Below are 20892 nucleotides of genomic sequence, written 5' to 3'. Positions count from 1 at the left end.
GAGGGTGGGCAGGGCCAAGAGGCCCAGTGCCCTGACTGGCGGAGTGCCCTGAGCAAGATCATTTCACCTCTTTTGGTCTCAATTTCCTTGTGTGCGTGTAACAAAAAAACAAGAGTAAGTCCAAACACAAGGGATGAGTCCTCCTCTAGATCAGAATTTCAAATTTGGTCGACACGCAGGTCTTTCTATTTTTTTTTTTTGCTGCCCGACACAGCCTATGAGATCTTAGTTCCCCAACCAGGGATGGAACCCACGCCCCCTGCACTGGCAGCATGGACCGCCATGGAAGTCCCCAAGGCAGCTATTTTAAAGAAGCCCACAGGAACCTTGTTGTAAGCGAAATCTCAGCTGCTCTCTTTACCCTCTGGACTCAGATGATCACCCGATGTGCTGAGTTCTTTCGGATGAGTGAGGGAACAGGTTCCGGGGAACAACCTTAAGGCCTGAGGAAGGCAGAGAAGGGGACTCTCTCCCTCCAGCTGGGAGAATCACGGACGACAGAGAGTGCTGGTCCCACTCTCCTGCCCAGGATGAGGGGTTTATGCGCTTGAGCAACCTTATTTCCAAGGACAGTGTTTCCAAGTGTCACAGTCCATGGTCTTAGACGGGCCTCTGGAAAGTTAGAACATGCATATGGACGGTGGATGCTCTGGGAGGCGAGTACCCCCCCCCCCCCCGGCTGAAGCGCTCACCTGCAGGCATGTACAGGGAGATCCTTTGTGTAATAGGTATCTTCTTCATCTTCTTCAAAGTTCAACTCGGCTAACAACTGGCTGGTCTTGGCCACGCTGTCATCCACGGCCCCGTTCTGCAGGATGCCCTCAGGTCCACCGACCTATGGCAGAAGGGCAGCATCACCATGAAAGGCAGCAGCTTCTGGGCCTCAGCCCAGGCACCTGGCTTCTCCCCACGTGAGCAGCCATGGCAACCTTCCCGTGAAGCAGTGGCCTGCTCTCCACTGTGAGACAGTGCAGCTTCTTCTGCCGTGACTTTTCATACTCTCCTCCCCATCAAACCTGCCTGGCCAGAAACAGGGCGCACGTGGCAGAGGCCATCCGCCCTGCCGTGTGCACAGCCCAGCCAAACCCCATCCAGCCACAAAGCCACCGCCAGGATGCGGAGGGCCGCAAGGAGCAAGAGGATGGCTCACAAGCCAGGCACGGTCCCCCTGAGGACAGATGCACGTCAGAGCAGAGGGCCTGCACCCCAGCAGGGTGAAGGGCCCGCCCCCAACTCCGCCGCCTGAGCACCGTAAGGAAAAGCTGAGGCTCCTGCAGTGTAGGAGTGCGGTTCTCTTGCCAGTCCACAGAGTGTCTTCACTGTCAGCTCCCCACTCTGCAAGGCAGCCCTTAAGCAGGGATTAGAAACTGAATGCTAAAACAATCTTCTAGTTTCAGGATACAATCTACTAAATATACTACCTTTTACACGTTGTAACAGCAAAAACATACAACAGGCAACTTTAAGTAACTAAGCACTGAACTTCACAGGCACTCCTGCTGAGCCCACACATCCATTCGGGTACACAGACAGCTCATCCGAGGGGAAGGGACGCTCCTATTAGCTGCCCCCAGGAACTGCCCCCTCAGATGGCAGCCAACAGTCCCCATCACCCCCAGGGGCCACAGCCCACATGAGGCTGGGTCAAGCAGTAGGAGCAGCCTGTGATGAAGGACAGGGAGTGACAGGAGCCCCATGTTTCTCGGAGCTGTGAGACGGGTCAGACACTGGCCTGGCTCCCTTGCAGAACCCCTGCCACGCACAGCTGGCAGACTGAAACCATAACCCACATCCGCGCCATGCAGGGTCGGCCCAGGCCAGCCCCTGTCCATTGCCCCATCTGAGCCAAAGAACAACACGGCTCCTGAGAGGGGCACCCCAGAGATTTCAAAGACGCATTCCCATTACAGGAATCCCTGTCTCTGTAATGATCTCACCCAGATCAGAACCCCATTTCAGTTTCCGCCACCACTTTAATATACTTTCATTTTCAGAAGGTCCAGGTTAAATGTAAGAAGACAGTATACTTTGTTTTGGGGAAATTTTCTTTTTCAAAAACGAAAAATCAATATCAACTTTTGGGTTTTAACTATTATTAACATCATCATAAGCACCTCTTTGTGAATTCCTGATCTCCTTTTTAGACAAGTTTAAGTGGTTCTGTGGCATTAAGTACATCCACATGGGTGTTCAAACACTACCACCATCCATCTCCGGACCTTCCTCATCTTCTCAAACTGAAACTCTGTCTGTTTTCCCTCCCTCAGTCCCTGGCAACCTCCATTCTACTTTGTTTCTACGAATTTAACTACTACTATAGCGACTTCACACAAGTGCAATCACACTCTATTTGTCCTTTTGTGACTGACTTACTTCACTTAGCATAAGGGGTTAAAGGTTCATCTGTGTCATAACTGTGTCTGAATTCCCTTACTTTTCAAGGCTGAATAATATTCCATTGTACGGACACACCATTTTGCTTATTCATTCATCTGAAAATGGACAGTTGGGTTGCTTCCAGCTTTTGGCTGTTGTGAATGATGTTACTATGAAGTACAAATATTTCCTCAAGTCCCTGTTTTCAATTCTTTGGGGTATATGCCCAGCAATGGAGCTGCTGGATCATATAGCTGTTCTGTGTTTATCTTTTTGAGGAAGTTACTACTGTTTTCCACAGCGGCTATACTATCTCACTTTCCCACCCACCAGAAGTGCACAAGGGTTCTAATTCTTCCACATCATTGACGACACTTGTGATTTCTGTTTGTTCTTGACAGTGGCCATCCTAATGGGTGTGAGGCAGTAACTCGCTATGGTTTCTATCTGCCTTTCAAGGATTATAATGATGCTAAGGATCTCTTCCTATGCTTGTTGGCCATTTGTATATCTTCTTTGAGGAAAAGTCTATTCAAGTGCTTTGCCATTTTCCATCAGGTTGCTGAATTTCTTGTGGTGCTTTGTTTGAAATTTTGATAGCAGGTTACCACTTCCAAAGTCACCTCTCCTCCCGGCAGCACTCTCCCTGCCACGCAGAGTGGCAGCATTGGGACGAGGCTGCCGACAGAGACCAATGCGCCTCTAGGATGACCGCCTCAGCACACACAGGCTGGCTTTCTCAAAGTGTGGCCAGATTACGGTACCTGGATTTCACTTAATGGCAGTGGAGCAGCCACATAAATCATGCTACAGAAGACAGAAGGACGTGGGCCACAATCTCAAGCTCAGAATAGTATTTACATTTTTAAATGGTTGAATTAAGTACCTAATAGTAGGTATTTGCTTCTTGTCCCACAAAGTCTAGAACATTTAGTACCTAGCACTTTAAGAAAATGTTTGCCAATATTTCACCAAAGACATACAGATGGCTAATAGGTACATAACAAGATGCTCAATATTGCTAATTATCAGAGAAATGCAAACCAAATGAGGTATCACCTCACATCAGTCAGAATGGCCATGACTAAAAAGGCTACAAATAATAAATGCTGGAGAAGGTGTGGAGAAAAAGGAAGCTTCCTACACTGTTGGTAGGAATGTAAACTGGTACAGACACCATGGAGGGTCCTCAAAAAACTAAAACTAGAGTTATCATATGATCCAGCAATCCCACTCCTGGGCATATATCCAGAGAAAACTCTAATTTGAAAAGATACACGCACCCCAATGTTCACAGCAGCACTATTCACAACAGCCAAGACACAGGAGCAGCCTGAATGTCCACTGACAGATGACTGGATAAAGATTCAGTACATACACACAATGGAATATTACTCGTCCGTTAAACAGAACGAAACACCGCCTCTTGCAGCAACGTGGATGGATGAGAAAGTGTCATATTAAGTGAAGTCAGACAGAGAAAAACAAACATCATATGATATCCCTTATATGTTGGAATATTAAAAACAAACAGATAATAAAACAAATGAACTTGTTTACAAAACAGAAAGACTCACAGACACAGAAAACAAACTTATGGTTTCCAAAGGGGTTGAGCGGAAAGGTGTTAACTAGGATTCTGAGACTGACACACACACATGGCTGTATACAAAAGAGATAAACAAGAGACCTATACTATAAGGAACTATACTCAAGTATCTTGTAATAACCTATAACAGAAAAGAATCTGAAAAAGAATATACATATATGTGTGTATAACTGAATCATTTTGCTGCACACCTGAAACTAACACAGTACTTTAAATTAACTATACTTCAATTTTATAAATGGTTAATTTAAAGAAAAGAGAAATGAAAATCTCACCAACTCCTAGAGGAGGAGCTCCCAAAATGTGTCATCAGGCTGCATAAACTTTTTTTTGTTCAAGGAAACATTAGTGATGTGAATCTTTACTTTCCTGAAATACCAAAATTAGGATGTAGAGTAATACAGAAAACTGCGTGCCACCAGGGGCCCTCATTCTACCCATCCTGCTTCATCCAGGCCTCAGACCCCACACTTCTCCCCTCACAGAGAGAGGACAGAACCAGCATCAGGAATGTGTGAAGCTCTTGAAAGCGGCGATGCTTTCTCTGCATCACTGTCACGAACCCTTCTGGCCTCATAAGGAGCAGGAAATCTAAAGTCTGCTCTAGGAACTCTCTTGAGAGACAATGCAATACAGAAAACACAAAGTCAGATGGACTCTCCCTCACACTCTAAGGCAAGGAGACCAGAGAGAAGAGTTCAGATTCCCCAACAGGCTCTCAGCTGTGTGGCTGGGAGTGTGGGTGTGACCCTTCTTACAAGTACTTTTGCACATGTAAACGCGCATGTCCAACCTCTGCCCGGCCCGACTCCGGCCCTGCTGTGACCTGACCACAACACAGACTTCTCTCTACTTTCTGGAAAGTTTTAAGATAAACATTAACTTCAAAAATACATTTGACCTTAGAAACTATAATTAACTGAATGAAAGCACTAAAGAGTGCCTGGCACTGAGAAGGCACACAACCCAAGCCAGGCAACGTAACAGAGGAAGGGAGGGGAAGGTCCTTGTCTGGCACAGGACTGACTGAAGTTATCAACCCCTCAACTACAGCCAGGAGCCCTGGGTCCTGCTGGGCTCAAGAGGGGAAAGGCCTCCCCAAGCCTTCCCCTGGGCTCTCTGAGCGCACCCCCAGGCACCAGGTCACTGGGTCTAGAAAGCCAAATAAACAGTTTCCTCTCCACCCCTGAGCTGGACACTATGATCAAAGCCTTGCAGGGATTTTTTGCCAAGAGAGTGTCTTACGACCCACTGAGGAATTCTGTGCACATCAGAGCAGCAGGAAGAAAGTCACTTCATTCTCACGGAGGAAAAGCATGTCAATTAAAAATTACCACTAAATGTGTTGGTAGGAACTTTTAGACCACACACTATCCCAAACCTTGTAAGCGTCAACCACTCACCATAAAATGGACCTTCCTCTCAGTTCCTAAATGGGTCCACTCCCCAGGCCTTTGCACTCACTGCCCCCTTGGCTTCTGCACCAAAAGCTCCAGGTCCTTCAGTCTCCATCCACAGGGCACCTCCAAGGGAGGTCACCCCTGACCCCATCTGAGGGGTGCCAGTGGGGCCAACTCTGCCTGTTCTGCTTCCTGCTATGACCCCAGTACCTAGAACTAAGCCCACACCCCAATATGCTCTCACAGGACTGGCTCGATGAATACATCTTCTCATCCAAAATATAAAGGCTGTGATGAAAAATGATTCGTCATTTATTCTTTTCTTCCACAGTCTAAGTAAAAAAGAGTGAATGGGAAACTGCCTTTCCTGAGGTGGCCTGAGGCAGAGAGGAGCTACTGGGTCTCTGAGCCCTCACAAACAGCCTAACAAAAGATCCCTTCTCCCTCAACTTTCGAAAAAGTTTCAAAACTACAGAGAATGAATGGCCCACTCATCCCCCATGTGGATCTACCAGCCACTCACATTTTACCAGGCTTGCTCTCTCCCTCTCTTGCTCTGCACAAGCACACACACACATACTTTTACTTTCCTGATCCATTTCAGAGTCACAGGCCCCAGGACAAGAGCTTTCTCCACATAACCACAATTTAAGCATCACACTCAGGAATAATGCTAATATAATACTGCTCTCTAACACACATACACACATGTCCCCAGTGCCCTAATAACATCCTTTATAGTTTTTTAAATTCAAGATCCAGTTAATGATTACACATTGTGATATAATCTCTTAGCCCTCTTTAATCTGTTTTAATCACAAGAAATTGTTGAGATTTGACCACTTTTGACCTACAATGAAGGGGACTTCACGTGGTCCGACCCAACACAGCAGTCCCTAAGCTTTGAGTTAAAGGGGTGCCACCTGCCTCCCCCTTTACTTGTTCTCATCGAGAGCAGAGTCCACCCCTGCAGTTCATTCCAAAGCTCACAAGCATCCTCAACCTGTCTGGGGAGGCTGAGGCACCCTCTGCCCCTGACAACCCAGCTCTGGGGTCAGCCACTGTTCAGAGGAGCTCACAGATTGAAGCCAGACTGTGAGGCAGGACACCTCACAGGACAGTGACCTGGACAGGATCCTGGCTCCGTGTCATGAAAAGGAGAAAGAGGAGCTGCCCGGGAGAGCAAGGCTGGAGACATGACAGTCAATCACATTAACATTAGACCTCGCAGGGGTCTGGACCAGGTAAACAATGTGATTGCGGAGAAAGGGAAGTCCCATGTATTAGACGAACGTTGGTGCTGTTCATTTGAGAACAGCAGTGCGGCTACGAAGATGCCCTTTTCCATTTTTAGAAATGCGTTCGAAATACTATAGGTCTAAACAGTTGAGTATCACTAACTCACATGGCTCAACCTCAGAAGAGCGAAATAAGTTGGATTTGCTTTAAAACACGTCAGAGAAGGAAAAGAAAAAGGAAAATCTTCATAATCTTCAAATCAAGAAGAAAGAAGGGCAGGGTTTGCTTTATTTACTTATACAGGAGAGAATTCATAACATACATTTTTATACAATACAGGTGGACAAAGCGCTGCCTGGAAACTGTGTCAGTTCTGCACAGCCATGCACTTGAGAGGAGTGATGGAAGATGAGCACAGACAAACGCCTTCCACCCAGGGACGAGGAGAGTGGCGCCGCCAGAACCAGCATCAAGAATGTGTGAGGCTCTTGAAAGGGGCAATGCTTTCTCTGCATCACTGTCACGAACCCTTCTAGCCTCATAAGGAGCAGGAAATCTAAAGTCTGCTCTAGGAACTCTCTTGAGAGACAATGCAATACAGACAACAACACAAAGTCAGATGGACTCTCCCTCACACTCTAAGGCAAGGAGACCAGAGAGAAGAGTTCAGATTCCCCAACAGGCTCTCAGCTGTGTGGCTGGGAGTGTGGGTGTGACCCTTCTTACAAGTACTTTTGCACACGTAAACGCGCATGTCCAACCCCTGCCCGCATGTCACGCACATGTCACCCCCAGCAGGTGAGCTATAAGAGGAGCTGGAGTAGACGGAAAGGTGCTATCCTCAGTCATGACAAAGGTCCCCAAAGCTCCACAGGCGGCCTAAGCCAACTGGAGGTCTAGAGGCCATCCCGGCCCAGTCCACAGGGGTCCTGAGAAGCCGGGTTTGGCTGCCCAGCTCGCAAATTGCTACTGGACCAGCACACATTTAAAAAGGCACAAGAGGATCTGATGCCAGCTGTGGGATCCCAGGAGGAGGAAGGGCCACCTGGTACCATGAGCATTCTCTGTCACAAACACAGAAGGCCACACACCTGACCCCAGCACTCTCTGCCTGAATCCCCCTTCTAGCTTCAGCCACACTCTGCCAGACTTCCCACCACTAAGGGCCCTGCTCTCAAGTGAGTTCACGGAACCCCTCAGCAGCAACACAAGGCTCCCAGATCGAGTCAGGCCCCTCGGTATAGACACTGGCCCTTGCCTGCACTCGCTAGCCCTCCATGCCAAGGCCTGTGTTCCCCGCCAAGTGGGCGCACCTTCCTGAACGACTCAAGGACCACCACTCATAAAGGCTTTCACTTTGCCGGGCAAACCACCCCCTCCTTTGGACCCTCACTGTCCCCATGGCCAACTGCTGACTGGGCAGCACCTGCCATTTCTAACACAGCAGCTGCAGTTGACAAAGGACTAGCTCTGCCTTCCAGCAGGAGTGACCGGCCACAGCGCTCCTGGAGCACAGCAGGACTGGGAAAGGGAAGTACCCAGGGGCAGTTGTCGAGAATCAGGCCAAGGAGGGTAGCCTAGGAGCCCGAGTGGAGGGAACCAAAGAACCGGCAAACAGACACACGGGGGGCACAGGCTCGTCACTGAGCAGGTGGCCAAGCCTCAGCACCCCGGCGCAGAAGCCCACACAGGGCAGCGCACGTCCCCGATGGGTGGGCTGAAGTGGCCAAGTGTGGGCTCACCCGATTCCCTACCTCAGGGCTTTAACAAGAGACTACCACGACCAGCAGGAGCAAAACAGAAGAGGAAAGAACGGTGGCATGAAAGAGAAGAGAAGACAGTGAGTGACTGATGGCTGCACAGCTCAGTAAGTCTACTAACAACAACAAAAAAACCCCACTGAATCAAACACTTAAAAACAAGAGGACTCCATGGTGCACGATCACACTGCATAAAGCTGTTTGAAAGATGTGTTTTTTAGTTGTGGGACCTAGGCTGATAGAGAATTTTGCTATTGTGTTAGTGTTAACCTCCTCCTCAATCATGCTAAATCTGGGTAAAGAAATTAATTGGGTAAACAGAGTTAGAAGCTATCAGCTATTCAGCACTAAGCCACATACGTCCTCACTTTTGGTTTTCAAACCCCAGAAATCCAATAAAAGACAAGTGCTATAGAATACTTGCCAGAGCTCCTGTGAAGTCTGCAGCATCTTATCTCCCATTTTCTCAAAGCGTACTATGTCGCAGTTGTACTAACCGAGTGTTCACACAACCAAAAAAGGTCCACACAAATTTTAAACTCACCACTTTCACGAACCCTGGGACTGTAAGGAACTCACTCCTTATCATAAGCTCAGGGCCAGGAATCAGAAGACGATCTGTTTACCTAGATAGTCAAGGATGTGTCAGAACAACCTTCCTGGACTTCTGAAGGCTGCCAGAGTTTGAAGACAAGGTAGCAGCTCTTCACAGCTTTTAAAATCGACACACACTGCTGTATGTAAATACAAATCTGTCAATCAAGGTAACAAGCACAGGCATCACCCCCAGTCTCTTCCTGCCTGTGTCATCCCTCCCTCCTCTCCTCCCCTCCCCACAACCACTGTCCTACCTTCTATCACCTTCTACCACCACAGGCTACCTAGCACTTTCTAGAGTTTTATATGAGAAGAATCATATAAAACTATATCTAGAGTATATACTTTTTTTAAAGTGCATCTTTCACGCAATGTAATTATTCTGAGATGCATCCACGCTGCTGTGTGCATCAGTGGTTCATTACTTTTTGTGTTCGGTAGTGTTCCCAACTCAGCATTTTCATCATCATAATTCCAATGTTTGGAGGAAATACGACAGCAGCACCAAAGGGAAATATTGCAACTAAGCCGACCAGGAGGTTTGTACACCAGCTGTCATGCAAAGGACTTCTGAAATCACCTTTCCCTGCCCTTGGAGACGCTGGGAGACAGGCCCAAAAAAGGGTCAAATACTCAAAAGAAAACTGTTGCCTTATCTTAAGGACATTTGACAGGGCTGTGACAAATTATCAGTTCATTTCATAAATAAGAAAACAAGTGTTACCTGAGCCAACTCAGTTGACCTCAGGGTGCCATTCTCCCCGCCGTCCTGAGACACACATGTGTTACCTAAACCTTCAGGCAAAACCCAAACTGGCAGTCAAGACCGGCATTAAAGGTGACATCAGCGATAGAGAAAGCTGCGCATCAGAAAACAGTCTGGTAGCCCCGGAAAAGGTGACAGGCAGCTGTTACCAGCCCACCCAGAATTTCACTGAAGGCTTACACCCACACAGAAATTTGTACACAGATGTTCATAGCAGCATTTCCAATAGTAGCTAAGCTAAAGGTCCACCAACAGACAAGTAGATAAACAAAATGTCGTCTGTCCGTTCTGTGGAACATCATTCAGTCATAAAAAGGAATGCAGCAGATACATGCCACACGTGGATGAACCTGGAAAACATGCTCAGTGAAAGAGCGAATGACCACAGACACAGGATGACCACATACAGTCCATTTACATGAAAGGTCCAAAGTAGGTAAACAGAGAGAGATCAGTGGTTGCCTGGGGTTACAGAAGGGAGGACTGGCAGACTGAGGGGCAACCGGGTTTCTTTTCATGGTGACAAAAATGTCCTAAAATCGATTGTGGGCAAGGCTGCACAACTCTGTACTAAAGCCACTGAGGAGCACACTCTGAATGGCTGAAGTGTATGGTATGCGAATTCTATCTCAATAAAGCTGTGAAACAAAAGCAGTTGCACGGCACTTGACAATTCACAGCCACTCATCCAAAAAGATAAAATCAAAAGGCACTCAGAATAGAAGCCCCACCGAACATTTGGTTATGCAGGCAAGTCTTGAGGACAAATAAGGGAAAATCTCCCAAATGTCGCAGGCAGCCAATACCACCAACACAGGAGATAATCAACTTTTCACTCCCCTTCCCCAAACACAAATCTAAAGTTAGGCTACAGGTGGGTGGGTCATCAGAGTTACCTAAAAGTGAAAAAGGACAAACCCTTTTGATGTCATAACAAGTGCGCTCAACTGTAATGTTTCCCTCTGGTGGAATGTTTCAATGCTCTTATTTCAAACAGTTCAGTGTTCAGGTGCAGTAAAAGAAATCAACTACTGTAAAGCAATTATCTTTCAATTAAAAAACAAGCAAATTTATTAAAAAGAAAAAAAGAAATCAATTACTTCAACTGAAAGAGAGACATGCCCCCACAGTTAATCAAAAACAGAACCCAAGGGACAAAACTAGAACTCAGAGCTGACCCAAGTTTGCTGTTTTACAGTCTACAGTTTAAAAAGGATTTGCAATAAACGATTATGTTCCACAAAACAACCCTGAACTGCCAAGGATCATGGCACACTGCTCAGCCAAGAGATCTTTAGCCTCTGTCTTCTGGACACACTGGACACAAATTACAGATGGCACTATCTGGTCTATCCATTCATACCAGTCCAGATTTCAGGTGTGTTTAAAAGCAACAATATACAGCTGTTACTCCCATGTTACAGCCGTGGAAACAGCATCCAGAGTATGAACCCTCTGATCACAGGTGTTATCATGAGTTTACAGCAGCTCACTTATTTCCCAAGCACTCTCCCTTCCCCCATGATAGTCAACAAAACGGAAAAAACACAGCTATGTGCACACCTGTTCTCCCGATGCCCCACCCATTAAGCTTCTATTTTTAAGGAATCTGGGGTTAGAATGAGTCAAATGTTTTCTGCTTCTATTAGGGGCTAAAAGAAAGTCCAAGTGGGTGGTCTACCCACGGGAGTGACTCAATCAACTAGAATACAAGCCCCCTCCCCCAGGAGACAGTTTCAGCTCACTCTGGCTGAGGCTGGGTTGGCTCCCCCCACTCTGGCAGTGGGTCCTCATGCCAAGGGACACCTGTGACAAGGTGAAGCCTATAACTACTCTGTGGCTGAGAATTCAGGAAAATAAATGAGGGAGGTGCTAGACACAGGAATGGAATTTGAGACCCACAGGATGATGGCTACATTCCTGGGGAGCCTAGCCCAAGACCACAGCCAGCGCCCTCTCCCATCCCGGGTCAGGGACCCAGATCCAGGAAGTGTATGCCGGATACACTCTCGTAACACAAAACCAAATTTAAAATAACCAAGCAGCCTTTGCTAAATGTTCACATCATTAAGAACAAAAGTTCCTGACGTGGCAGAGCCACGTATATAAAACCCACTACCACTGACCCACTGGAGGAACAAACTCAAAACCAACTTTTCCAAGGCAGGGCTGCGGAGTTACGTAATAGGTCGGTTTCAGCAACAGGCAATTCAAGAAGAAAAAACAAAACGCAAACTGCCTCCTGAATTATCTTAAAAGTCTACGAGCTTGGGGTTCTCTACTGAATGCAAAAATTCCGTTTCTGCTGGAGAAGCCTCAGCCCTCCTCTCGCCAGCGTCCGTGGGCCCAGTGAAATATAAACCTACTGCACAGTGGGCATGAAGGAGGGCAGGGGTGCCCAGACTGCGACCACAGGTAAGGGGGTGGGGCAGCGGTCGGATGAGACTGAGGGGGGAATGGCACAGATCAGGAGTTGGCTTGAGGGAAGCACTGACCCAGCTGAAGGAGAACTCGGGGACAAGTCACCCCTGCCCAGGTCAGAGACGGATCTAGGGCCGGTCACTTCGGACACAGGCCCGGAAGGGGACTTGGGACCGATCAGGTAAGACTCAGTCTGGAACTAGATCTTGAGATCACTCGGGAGAGACCAGAGAAGGACTTGAAGTAGGTTTACCCGGGTCGGGCTGGAGAGCAGAAACTGGAGACAGGTTACTCCGGACCTGTACTGAGCGGGAGATACCCGGCCGGCTCACTCTGGACCAGGCGGGGCTGCAGGAGCCGAGGAGATCAGCCCCGGCCCGGCCGGAGGGGAAACCCGGCCCGGCCCCGGCTTCCGGCGCCGCCATGTGCCGCTCACCTGCGCGTCGAGCTGTCCGGCCGCCGCGCCCGGGCCGGCTCCGACCGGGGCCCCGGCGCCGCCACCTCCGGGGCCGCCGGGGGGCGTCTGCGTCTGGCTGGGGAGGGTGAAGTCGGTAAACTCGAACTCGGAGCCCTGGGTGTCGGCGCCGAGCAGCTCGGCCTCCTCGGTGTCCAAGAAGGTGAGCGTCTGCGAGCTGGGCCCGTACGCCTCCACACTCATTGTGCCGCCGCGTAGGGTCCTCAGGCCGGCTCCGCGCCGCACTCGAGCCCGCCGCCGCGCTGAGGCCTAGGCCGCAGGCCTCGGGTCGCCGCCGCCGCCGCCGCGTCCGCGCCCCTGGACCGGCTCAAAACGCCCGCTGCGGAGCGAGCCGGCTTGAGAGTCACGCGCGCCTAGCCGCTGAGCCCCTCAGCTCCGCCGCTTCTTTCGGGGCCGCCGGCCCTCGCAGCCCCCGGCAGGAACCGCCGCCGCCGCCGTCGTCGCCGCCGCCGTGCGCGTGCGTGAGGCCGGCGCAGGTGCGCGTGCGCGAGCCCGACGACGGCGCAGGCGCGCGCGCTCCTCGAGGACGCCTTCAACCGCGCCCGTCCCGCCGGAGCCGAGCGGGCGGATGGGACGCGCAGCGCGCACGCGCGGGGGCGGGGCTTCCAACCGCCGTCCGGGCGAGCACCCGAGTTCACGGGCCCGCCTCAACCGCTCTCTGTGGCACTCGGGCAGCGGGTGGTGCGGCCGTGGTCGTCTGTGCCCCTAGAAGCGGCGACGGTGCCGTGGGTTAACTGAGCGCCAGCTGCATGCCTTACCGAGGTGGAACACGCAGCTGGGGAGGCTTGGCGAGGAAAGTGTGGTGCGTCCCCTTCACTCGGAGAAGCTCCCTGGGCTAGTTTCGCCAGATCTTTCAGATGAGGGTGCATGGCACATAGTAGCTGCTCAGTGTGCGCTGGTTGAGTAAGTGAATGGGGACAGTCCTTACCACAGAGCCTAGCACAGAGAAAAGGTGATTGCTGCTGCTCTGGACAATGGTATTCTTCAGAGGCATGAAATAACAGCGATTGGGAACACTGCTCTGGGTTGAAACCCAAACCTGGCCACCTACTGTCTGTGTGACTTTAATTATACAAGCGATTTTACCTCTCTGAGCCTAGCGTTTCCTCAGCTGGGGAAGGGAAATAATAGCCATTAAGATGGGATGAGGGGAACTTTACTGGTGGTCCAGTGGTTAAGAATCTGCCTGCCAATGCAGCAGACACTATTTGATCCCTGATCTGGGGTGAACCCACATGCTGTGGGGCAACTAAGCCCCTTGGACCGCAACTACTGAAGCCCAAACCCTCCTCAGCCAGTGCTCTGAAACAAAAGAAGCCGCTGCACTGAGAAGCACGTGTCCCACAGCTAGAGAGTAGCCCTGCTGAATCGTGTGAGGAGCATCCAAGACCCAAGACAGCCAAAAATAAATAAAAAGATGGGATGAGGAATAAATGAGCTACTCGTTACTCCCAGGTATTTACAAAGAAAAGTTCCATGTGGACAGCGGCTGACTGTTCATCACATGGTCGTCTCCGTGGGGAGAATAACCGCCCACACAGGAAAGGTGCACAGTAAAAGTTTAATTACTAGTTTATGAGCCTTAATCTCCTAACTCCTAGCCCCAGCTTCCTTTTCTGTAAAGTGTCTTGGAGAACCCCCCACTTCCCAAGATTCTGGGACTAAATACTTGAAGTCAGTTCACAGGGCTCCTGGTTTGCATGGCTGTTCCTAAAGTTCCAGATGCTGCATGGTTCCTCATTTTCCAGTATTCCTGTCATGACGTGATAAGATTCCTTTTCCCTTCTTCACATCTTTTTTGGCTTCCTGTGCACGAAAACGTGGGAATATAAAAAATGAATAATTAGGTCCCGCCCTCTACAGGAAGACACAGTTTAAGGAAGAATCCTAGCAAGCTAACAGATGCTTTCAATAAAATGCAAAGCCCGCTATGGAAAGTGTCCAGTTGAATTGGTAGAATCATTTAAGACCAATCTGGTAAAACTTAGCAGTTTGAGTGCATGCCCTGCCCTGCCCTTGACCTAGTAATTCCACTTCTAAGGATCTCCTCTTTTTTCCTACATAGCCTCACATTTGCAAAATGACATTGTGGATGATACACTAAAACGTATCAATTTAACACAGAAGAAGTTCGTAATGGACTAACTGAAAAAAGACAGGACATACAGAAAGCAAACAGCAAAATGGCAGAAATAAGTCCTTATCAGTAATTATACTAAATGTAAATAGTATATTAAAAAGCAGAGACATTACTTTGCCAACCAAGGTCCGTCTAGTCAAGGCAATGGTTTTTCCCGTGGTCATGTATGGATGTGAGAGTTGGACTGTGAAGAAAGCTGATCGCCGAAGAATCGATGCTTTTGAACTGTGGTGTTGGAGAAGACTCTTGAGAGTCCCTTATACTGCAAGGAGATCCAACCAGTCCATTCTAAAGGAGATCAATCCTGGATGTTCATTGGAGGGACTGATGCTAAAGCTGAAACTCCAATACTTTGGCCACCTCATGCGACGAGTTGACTCACTGGAAAAGTCTCTGATGCTGGGAAGGGTTGGGGGCGGGAGGAGAAGGGGACGACGGAGAATGAGATGGCTGGATGGCATCACCGACTCTGTGAACATGAGTTTGAGTGTACTCCGGGAGTTGGTGATGGACAGGGAGGCCTGGCGTGCTGTGATTCATGGGGTCGCGGAGAGTCGGACACGACTGAGCGACTGAACTGAACTGAAATGAATTAAACGCTCCAGTGAAAAGGCGGAGGTTTTCAGAGGTGGGTTTTTGGTTTTTTTTTAATCATGGTTCAGCTATGCTGTGTGCAAAAAAAGTAACTTTTTTTTTCTCTTTGCCCCTTGGCATGTGGGATCTTAGTTCCCTGACCAGGGATCAAACCCATGTTCCCTTCATTGGTAGTGCAGAATCTTAACCACTGGACTGCTGGGGAAGTCCCCAAAGACTCACTTTAGATTCAAAAACAAAAAGGCCAAAAGTAACTGGATGGAAAAGGATACTCCAGGCAAATAGTAACCAAAAGAGAGCTATGTTGGCTATACTAGTGTCAGATAAAACAGATGTTAATACAAAAATTGTTACTTGAGACAAAAAAAATTATATAATGATAATGATAAAATTTCAACCTATCAGGAAGAAATAATAATTATAAACATGAAAGCACCTAACAACAAAATCCAAAAATACATTAAGAAAAATGTGATAAATTGAAAGAAATAATTCAACAGTAACTATAGTTTACTATCAAGGAAAGGAGTCAAAAGCTTAGGGAGATGAAAATGTTAGAGCTGATTTATCATTTAAGACCTACTCACCTCCCTAAGCTTTTGAAGATGGATATGGTTACCATAATGGACAGCAGAGTCAAAGTAGCAATCCAGAGGGGAGAAAAGCAGCAATCAGAAGAGTCTGACTTACAGAGCCCTATGGCATTGACTAGCTGATCATGGTGTTCTTAGAAGTAAAATAGTTGGGAAGCCTACTAAATTCTTACTTGATCTGTTTAAGCAGAAAAGTTCTAGGTCATGTGAATAAAAGTCTAATTTGAATCTTAAAAATGGAGTATCATGGCCCCTCAGTCAATTCTCAGACTTGATCCAATTCACAAACCCAGGACACCTTTAATGAAGAGGCTGAGTCCCCTTGAGGAAGGACCCAGGACACTGCCAAAAATTCTTACGTTGACCTTCCCCCCAGTCTTCTCCAATGGAACCTTTGGCCCTTTGCCGAGGTGAACATGCACCGGGCTGAAGGAAACACTTAGGCCTTTCACAGATTACTAGACAGTGGCTCTGAACCAACACAAAGTTCAGGACACCCAAAACATCGCTATGGTTCGTCAGTCAGAGTAGGGACCTATGGAAATCAAGTTATCATTGGAATTTTATGTGGTTCATTTTCCAGTGGATTCCTGAACTCATCTTGTGTTGTATCTCCAGTTCTGGAATGCATAATTGGAATAGATACACTTAGCAGCTGGAAGAATCCTCACATTTGTTTCCTGACCTATGGAGTGAGAGCTATTACGGTAGGAAAGGTCAGGTGAAAGCCACTAGTACTGTCTCTTCCTAATAAAATGGTAAACCAAAAATAATACTGCATTCTCAGAGGGGTGGAAGAGTGTCAATTAGGGGTGGAATTAGTGTCACCATTAAGGACTTGAAAGATGCAATTGAATGCACATCCCCGTTCAGTTATGCTATTGGGCCTGTGCTGAGGACAGATGGAGCTTGGAGAATGACAGTGGGTTATCACAAGTAACTGGGTAGTTGACTCCAGTTGCAGCTCCCCTACCAGATGTGGTTTCATTCCTTGAGCAAACGAACACATTCTCAGTATCTGGTATGCAGCTATAGAGGTGGCAAATGCCTTTTTCTCCATCCTTGTCCAAGACCAGAAGCAGTTCCCTTTCAGCTGGCAAGGCCAGCAATATTCCTTCCCTGTCCTACCTCGGGGGTGCATCAGCTCTCCAGCCATAAGTCATAATTTAATTTGCAGGTGTCTTGATCAAATTACCCTTTCACAAGATGTCACATTGGTCCATTATATTGATGACATTATGCTGATTGGACCTAGTGAACAAAAAATAGCAATGATTCCAAACTTACTGGTAAGACATTTTTATGTCAGAGGGTAGGAAATAAATTCAGCAAAAATTCAAGGCTCTTCTAGCTCAGTGATATTTTTAGAAGTCTTTCTTATATTCAGTTGACCCAAGATTTCTCTTTAGGCCTAGATTCCAGAGGATCCTGCAAAACATGCCGATCCCACAGCTGCAAAGCTACAGCCTCTCAGTGACAGCCCTGAAGGACAGCCATGAAGGGGAGTCCTCCCAGTGGACAGAACTTCAACCAGTGTACTTAGCTGTTTATTTTGCTTGGAGGGAGAAATGGCTAAATGTAGGATTGCACACTGATTCATAGGCTGCAGCCAGTGGTTTTGTTGGATGGTCAGGGATTTGGAAGGAACATGATTGGAATTTTGGAGACTAGAAAGTCTGGGGAAGACTGTGTGGATAGACCTACTTGAATGAGAGGGTGGGGAATGTGAAGATATTTGTATTCCATGTGAATGTTCACAAAGGCTGAACTCAACAGAGGAGGAGTTTAATAATCAAATGGACAAAGTGACCTATTCTGTGAATACAAGTGAGCTTATCTCCCCAGCCACTCCTACCACAATGCAATGGACCACATCAACAGGTGACCATGGTGGCAGGGATAGAGGTTATGCACGAGCTCAGCCATAGGGACTCCCATTCACTAAGGCCAGTACAACTATCAGTTCAGTTCATTTCGTTTGCTCAGTTGTCTGACTCTTTGCAACCCATGGACTGCAGCACACCAGGCTTCCCTGTCCGTCACCACCTCCCAGAGCTTGCTCAAACTCCTGTTCATTGAGTAGGTAATGCCATCCAACCATCTCATCCTCTGTCGTCCCCTTCTCCTCCTGCCTTTAATCTTTCCCAACATCAGAGTCTTTTCCAGTGAGTCAGTTCTTCATACCAGGTGGCCAAAGTATTGGAGTTTCAGCTTCAGCATCAGTCCTTCCAATGATTATTCAGGATTGATTTCCTTTAGGATTGACTGATTTGATCTCCAAGAGACTCTAAGAGTATTCACCAACACCACAGTTCAAACACATCAATTCTTCGGTGCTCAGCTTTATGGTCCAACTCTCACATCCATACATGACTACTGGAAAAGTCATAGCTTTGACTAGAGGGACCTTTGTTGACAAAGTAATGTCTCTGCTTTTTAATATGCTATCTAGGTTGGTCATAGCTTTTCTTCCAAGGACCAAGCATCTTTTAATTTCATGGCTGCAGTCACCATCTGCAGTGATTTTTGGAGCTCCCCCAAATAAAGTCTGTCACTGTTTCCATTGTTTCTCCATCTATTTGCCATGAACTGATGGGACAGGATGCCATGATCTTTGTTTTCTGAATGTTGAGTTTTAAGCCAGCTTTTTCACTCTCCTCTTTCACTTTCATCAAGAGGCTCTTTAGTTCAAGGATTTGCCTGCCAATGCAGGGGACACAAGTTCAATCCCTGGCCTGGGAAAATTTCACATGCCTCATGGCAATTAAGCCTGTGAACCACAGCTACTGAGCCTGCGTACTGCAACTCCAGATGCCCTTGGGCCTGCAGCCTGTGCTCCACAATAAGAGAAGCCACCACAAGCCCGTGCGATGCAAATGAGAGCAGCACCCACTCACCACCTGTGGGTTTATAGGAAGTCTTGTCTACCGTCATGGTGTTCCATACAGCATTCTTCTGATTGAGAAGCTCACTGCACAGCAAATGAAAGTGAAGTGTGGCAAGGAATTCACCGATCTTACCATATTCCCCATCATCCTGGAGCAGCTGGTTTGACAGAATTATAGAATGGCCATTTGAAGACTCAGTTACAGAGCCAGCAAGGTGTAGGGCTGAGGCACGGTTGTCCAGGAGGCTGCATGTGGTCTGAATCTGATAGCCAAGATTCGCGGACCCAAGAACCGAGGTATGGATGTGGGAGTGGTGTCATCCACTATTATCACCAGGGACACCTAGCAAAAGTTTTGCTTCCCGTCACTGTGACCTATGCTCTGCTGGCCTAGAGGTCTTTATTTCATTTTTGTATTTATTTTTTGGTTGCACTCATGCAGCATGTGAGCTCTTAGTTCCCCAACCAGGGATCGAAGCCTCAACACTGCTCTAGGAGTGCAGTGTCTTAACCACTAGACCACCAGGGAAGTCCCAAGGTCTTTATTTCAAAGGGAGGAGTGATTAGACTGGGAGAAAAACAATGATTCTATTGAACTGGAAGTTACAGCTACCTGGCCACCTGGCCATTTTGGGTTCCTCAGGCCTCTGGATCAACAGGTAAGAAGGGGGTTACTGTGCTGGCTAAGATGATGGAGCGTGATGTCCAAGACAGAAAGTAGCCTGCTACTCCACAATGGAGGAACGGAAGGATATGTCTGGACCACAGGCGATCCGTGAAGGCATCTGTTGGTATTGTTGTCTGTTGTTGCTCAGTCACTAAACTGTGTCCAACTCTTTGAGACCCCGTGGACTGCAGCACACCAGGCTTCCCCATCCTTCACTATCTCCCAGAATTTGCTCAAATTCATGTCCATTGAGTCGGTGATGCCATCAAACCATCTCATCCCCTGTTGTCCCCTTCTCCTCCTGCCCTCAATCTTTCCCAGCATCAGGGTCTTTTCCAATGAGTTAGCTCTTCGCATCAGGTGGCCAAAGTATTGGAGCTTCAGCTTCAGCACCAGTTCTTCCAATGAATATTCAGGATTGATTTCCTTTAGTTTTCTTTAGACTGGTTTGATCTTGCAATTCAAGGAACTCTCGAGTATTCTCCAGCACCACAATTCAAAAGTATCAATTCTTTGACACTCAGCCTTGTATACGGTCCAACTCTCACAGGAGTATTATCGTGGTCTTATGATTAAGACCAATAAAGAACCACAACAACCCAGTTCAGTCAGGACTACTAATGGTCCAGACCCTTCAAGGAATGAAGTTTTGTGTCACTTAATGAGGTCGCGGAGAGTCGGACACGACTGAGCGACTGAACTGAACTGAACTGAACTGAACTAATGAGGTAAAGAACCATGATCGTTCAGATGCTTGCTGAGGGCAAAGGGAATATGGAATAGGCAGTAGAAGAAGGTAGTTAATACCAGCTATGACCACATGACCAGTTACAGAAATGAGGACTGAAATCATCATCAGTACTTCTTCCTTTCTAAAAAAAAAAATTATTTATTTTTAATTGAAGGATAATTGCTTTACAATATTGTGTTGTTTCTGCCATACCGTTCCTTCATTTATTTTTTTGCTGTGAATGTGTGTGTAATATCTATATAGCAAATATCTTTGCTTTCCTCGTCTTATCCTCTGACCATGTAATGATATATTTCTTTCTTTGACTGTACCAGGTCTTAGTTCTGGCACATGGAATCTTCAAACTTCATTGCTGAATGTGAGATCTTTTATGTAGGATCTTTTCACTGTAGCGTGTGAACTCTTAGTTGCAGCGTGTGGGACCTAGTTTCCTGACCGGATGGAACCCAAGCCCCCAGCATTGGGAGCGTAGAGTCTTAACTGCTGGACCACCCAGGAAGTCCCAGCATTCAGTATATTGACTTTATAGCACAACGTTTAAGTAGTCCTGAATATTCATTGGAAGGATTGACGTTGAAGCTGAAGCTCCAATACTGTGGCCACCTGATTCGAAGAGC

At 47.7% G+C, this 20892-nt stretch overlaps 1 protein-coding gene across 2 annotated transcripts in view; it reads right to left on the bottom strand.

Moving 5' to 3' along the window:
• The window catches only part of UPF1 (UPF1 RNA helicase and ATPase), a 33939-nt gene extending 20836 nt beyond the window's left edge, over positions 1 to 13103 (bottom strand). For both annotated transcript variants that reach the window (XM_055430745.2, XM_055430746.2), the window contains exons 1-2: positions 12605 to 13103; positions 693 to 835 (exon numbers count right to left, since the gene is read on the bottom strand). In XM_055430745.2, coding sequence (XP_055286720.2) covers positions 693 to 835; positions 12605 to 12826 — 365 coding nt within the window. In that variant the 5' untranslated portion in view covers positions 12827 to 13103. The remainder of the gene's footprint in view (positions 1 to 692; positions 836 to 12604) is intronic.
• Between the last annotated feature and the right edge of the window lie 7789 nt (positions 13104 to 20892).

Source organism: Moschus berezovskii, chromosome 8 (genome assembly GCF_049115385.1).
Source record: "Moschus berezovskii isolate FMDL1 chromosome 8, NW_MosBer_1.0, whole genome shotgun sequence".
Lineage (NCBI taxonomy): Eukaryota > Metazoa > Chordata > Mammalia > Artiodactyla > Moschidae > Moschus > Moschus berezovskii.
The sequence above is the reverse complement of the archived record's forward strand: the minus strand, read 5'-3'. Positions and strand labels throughout refer to the sequence as shown.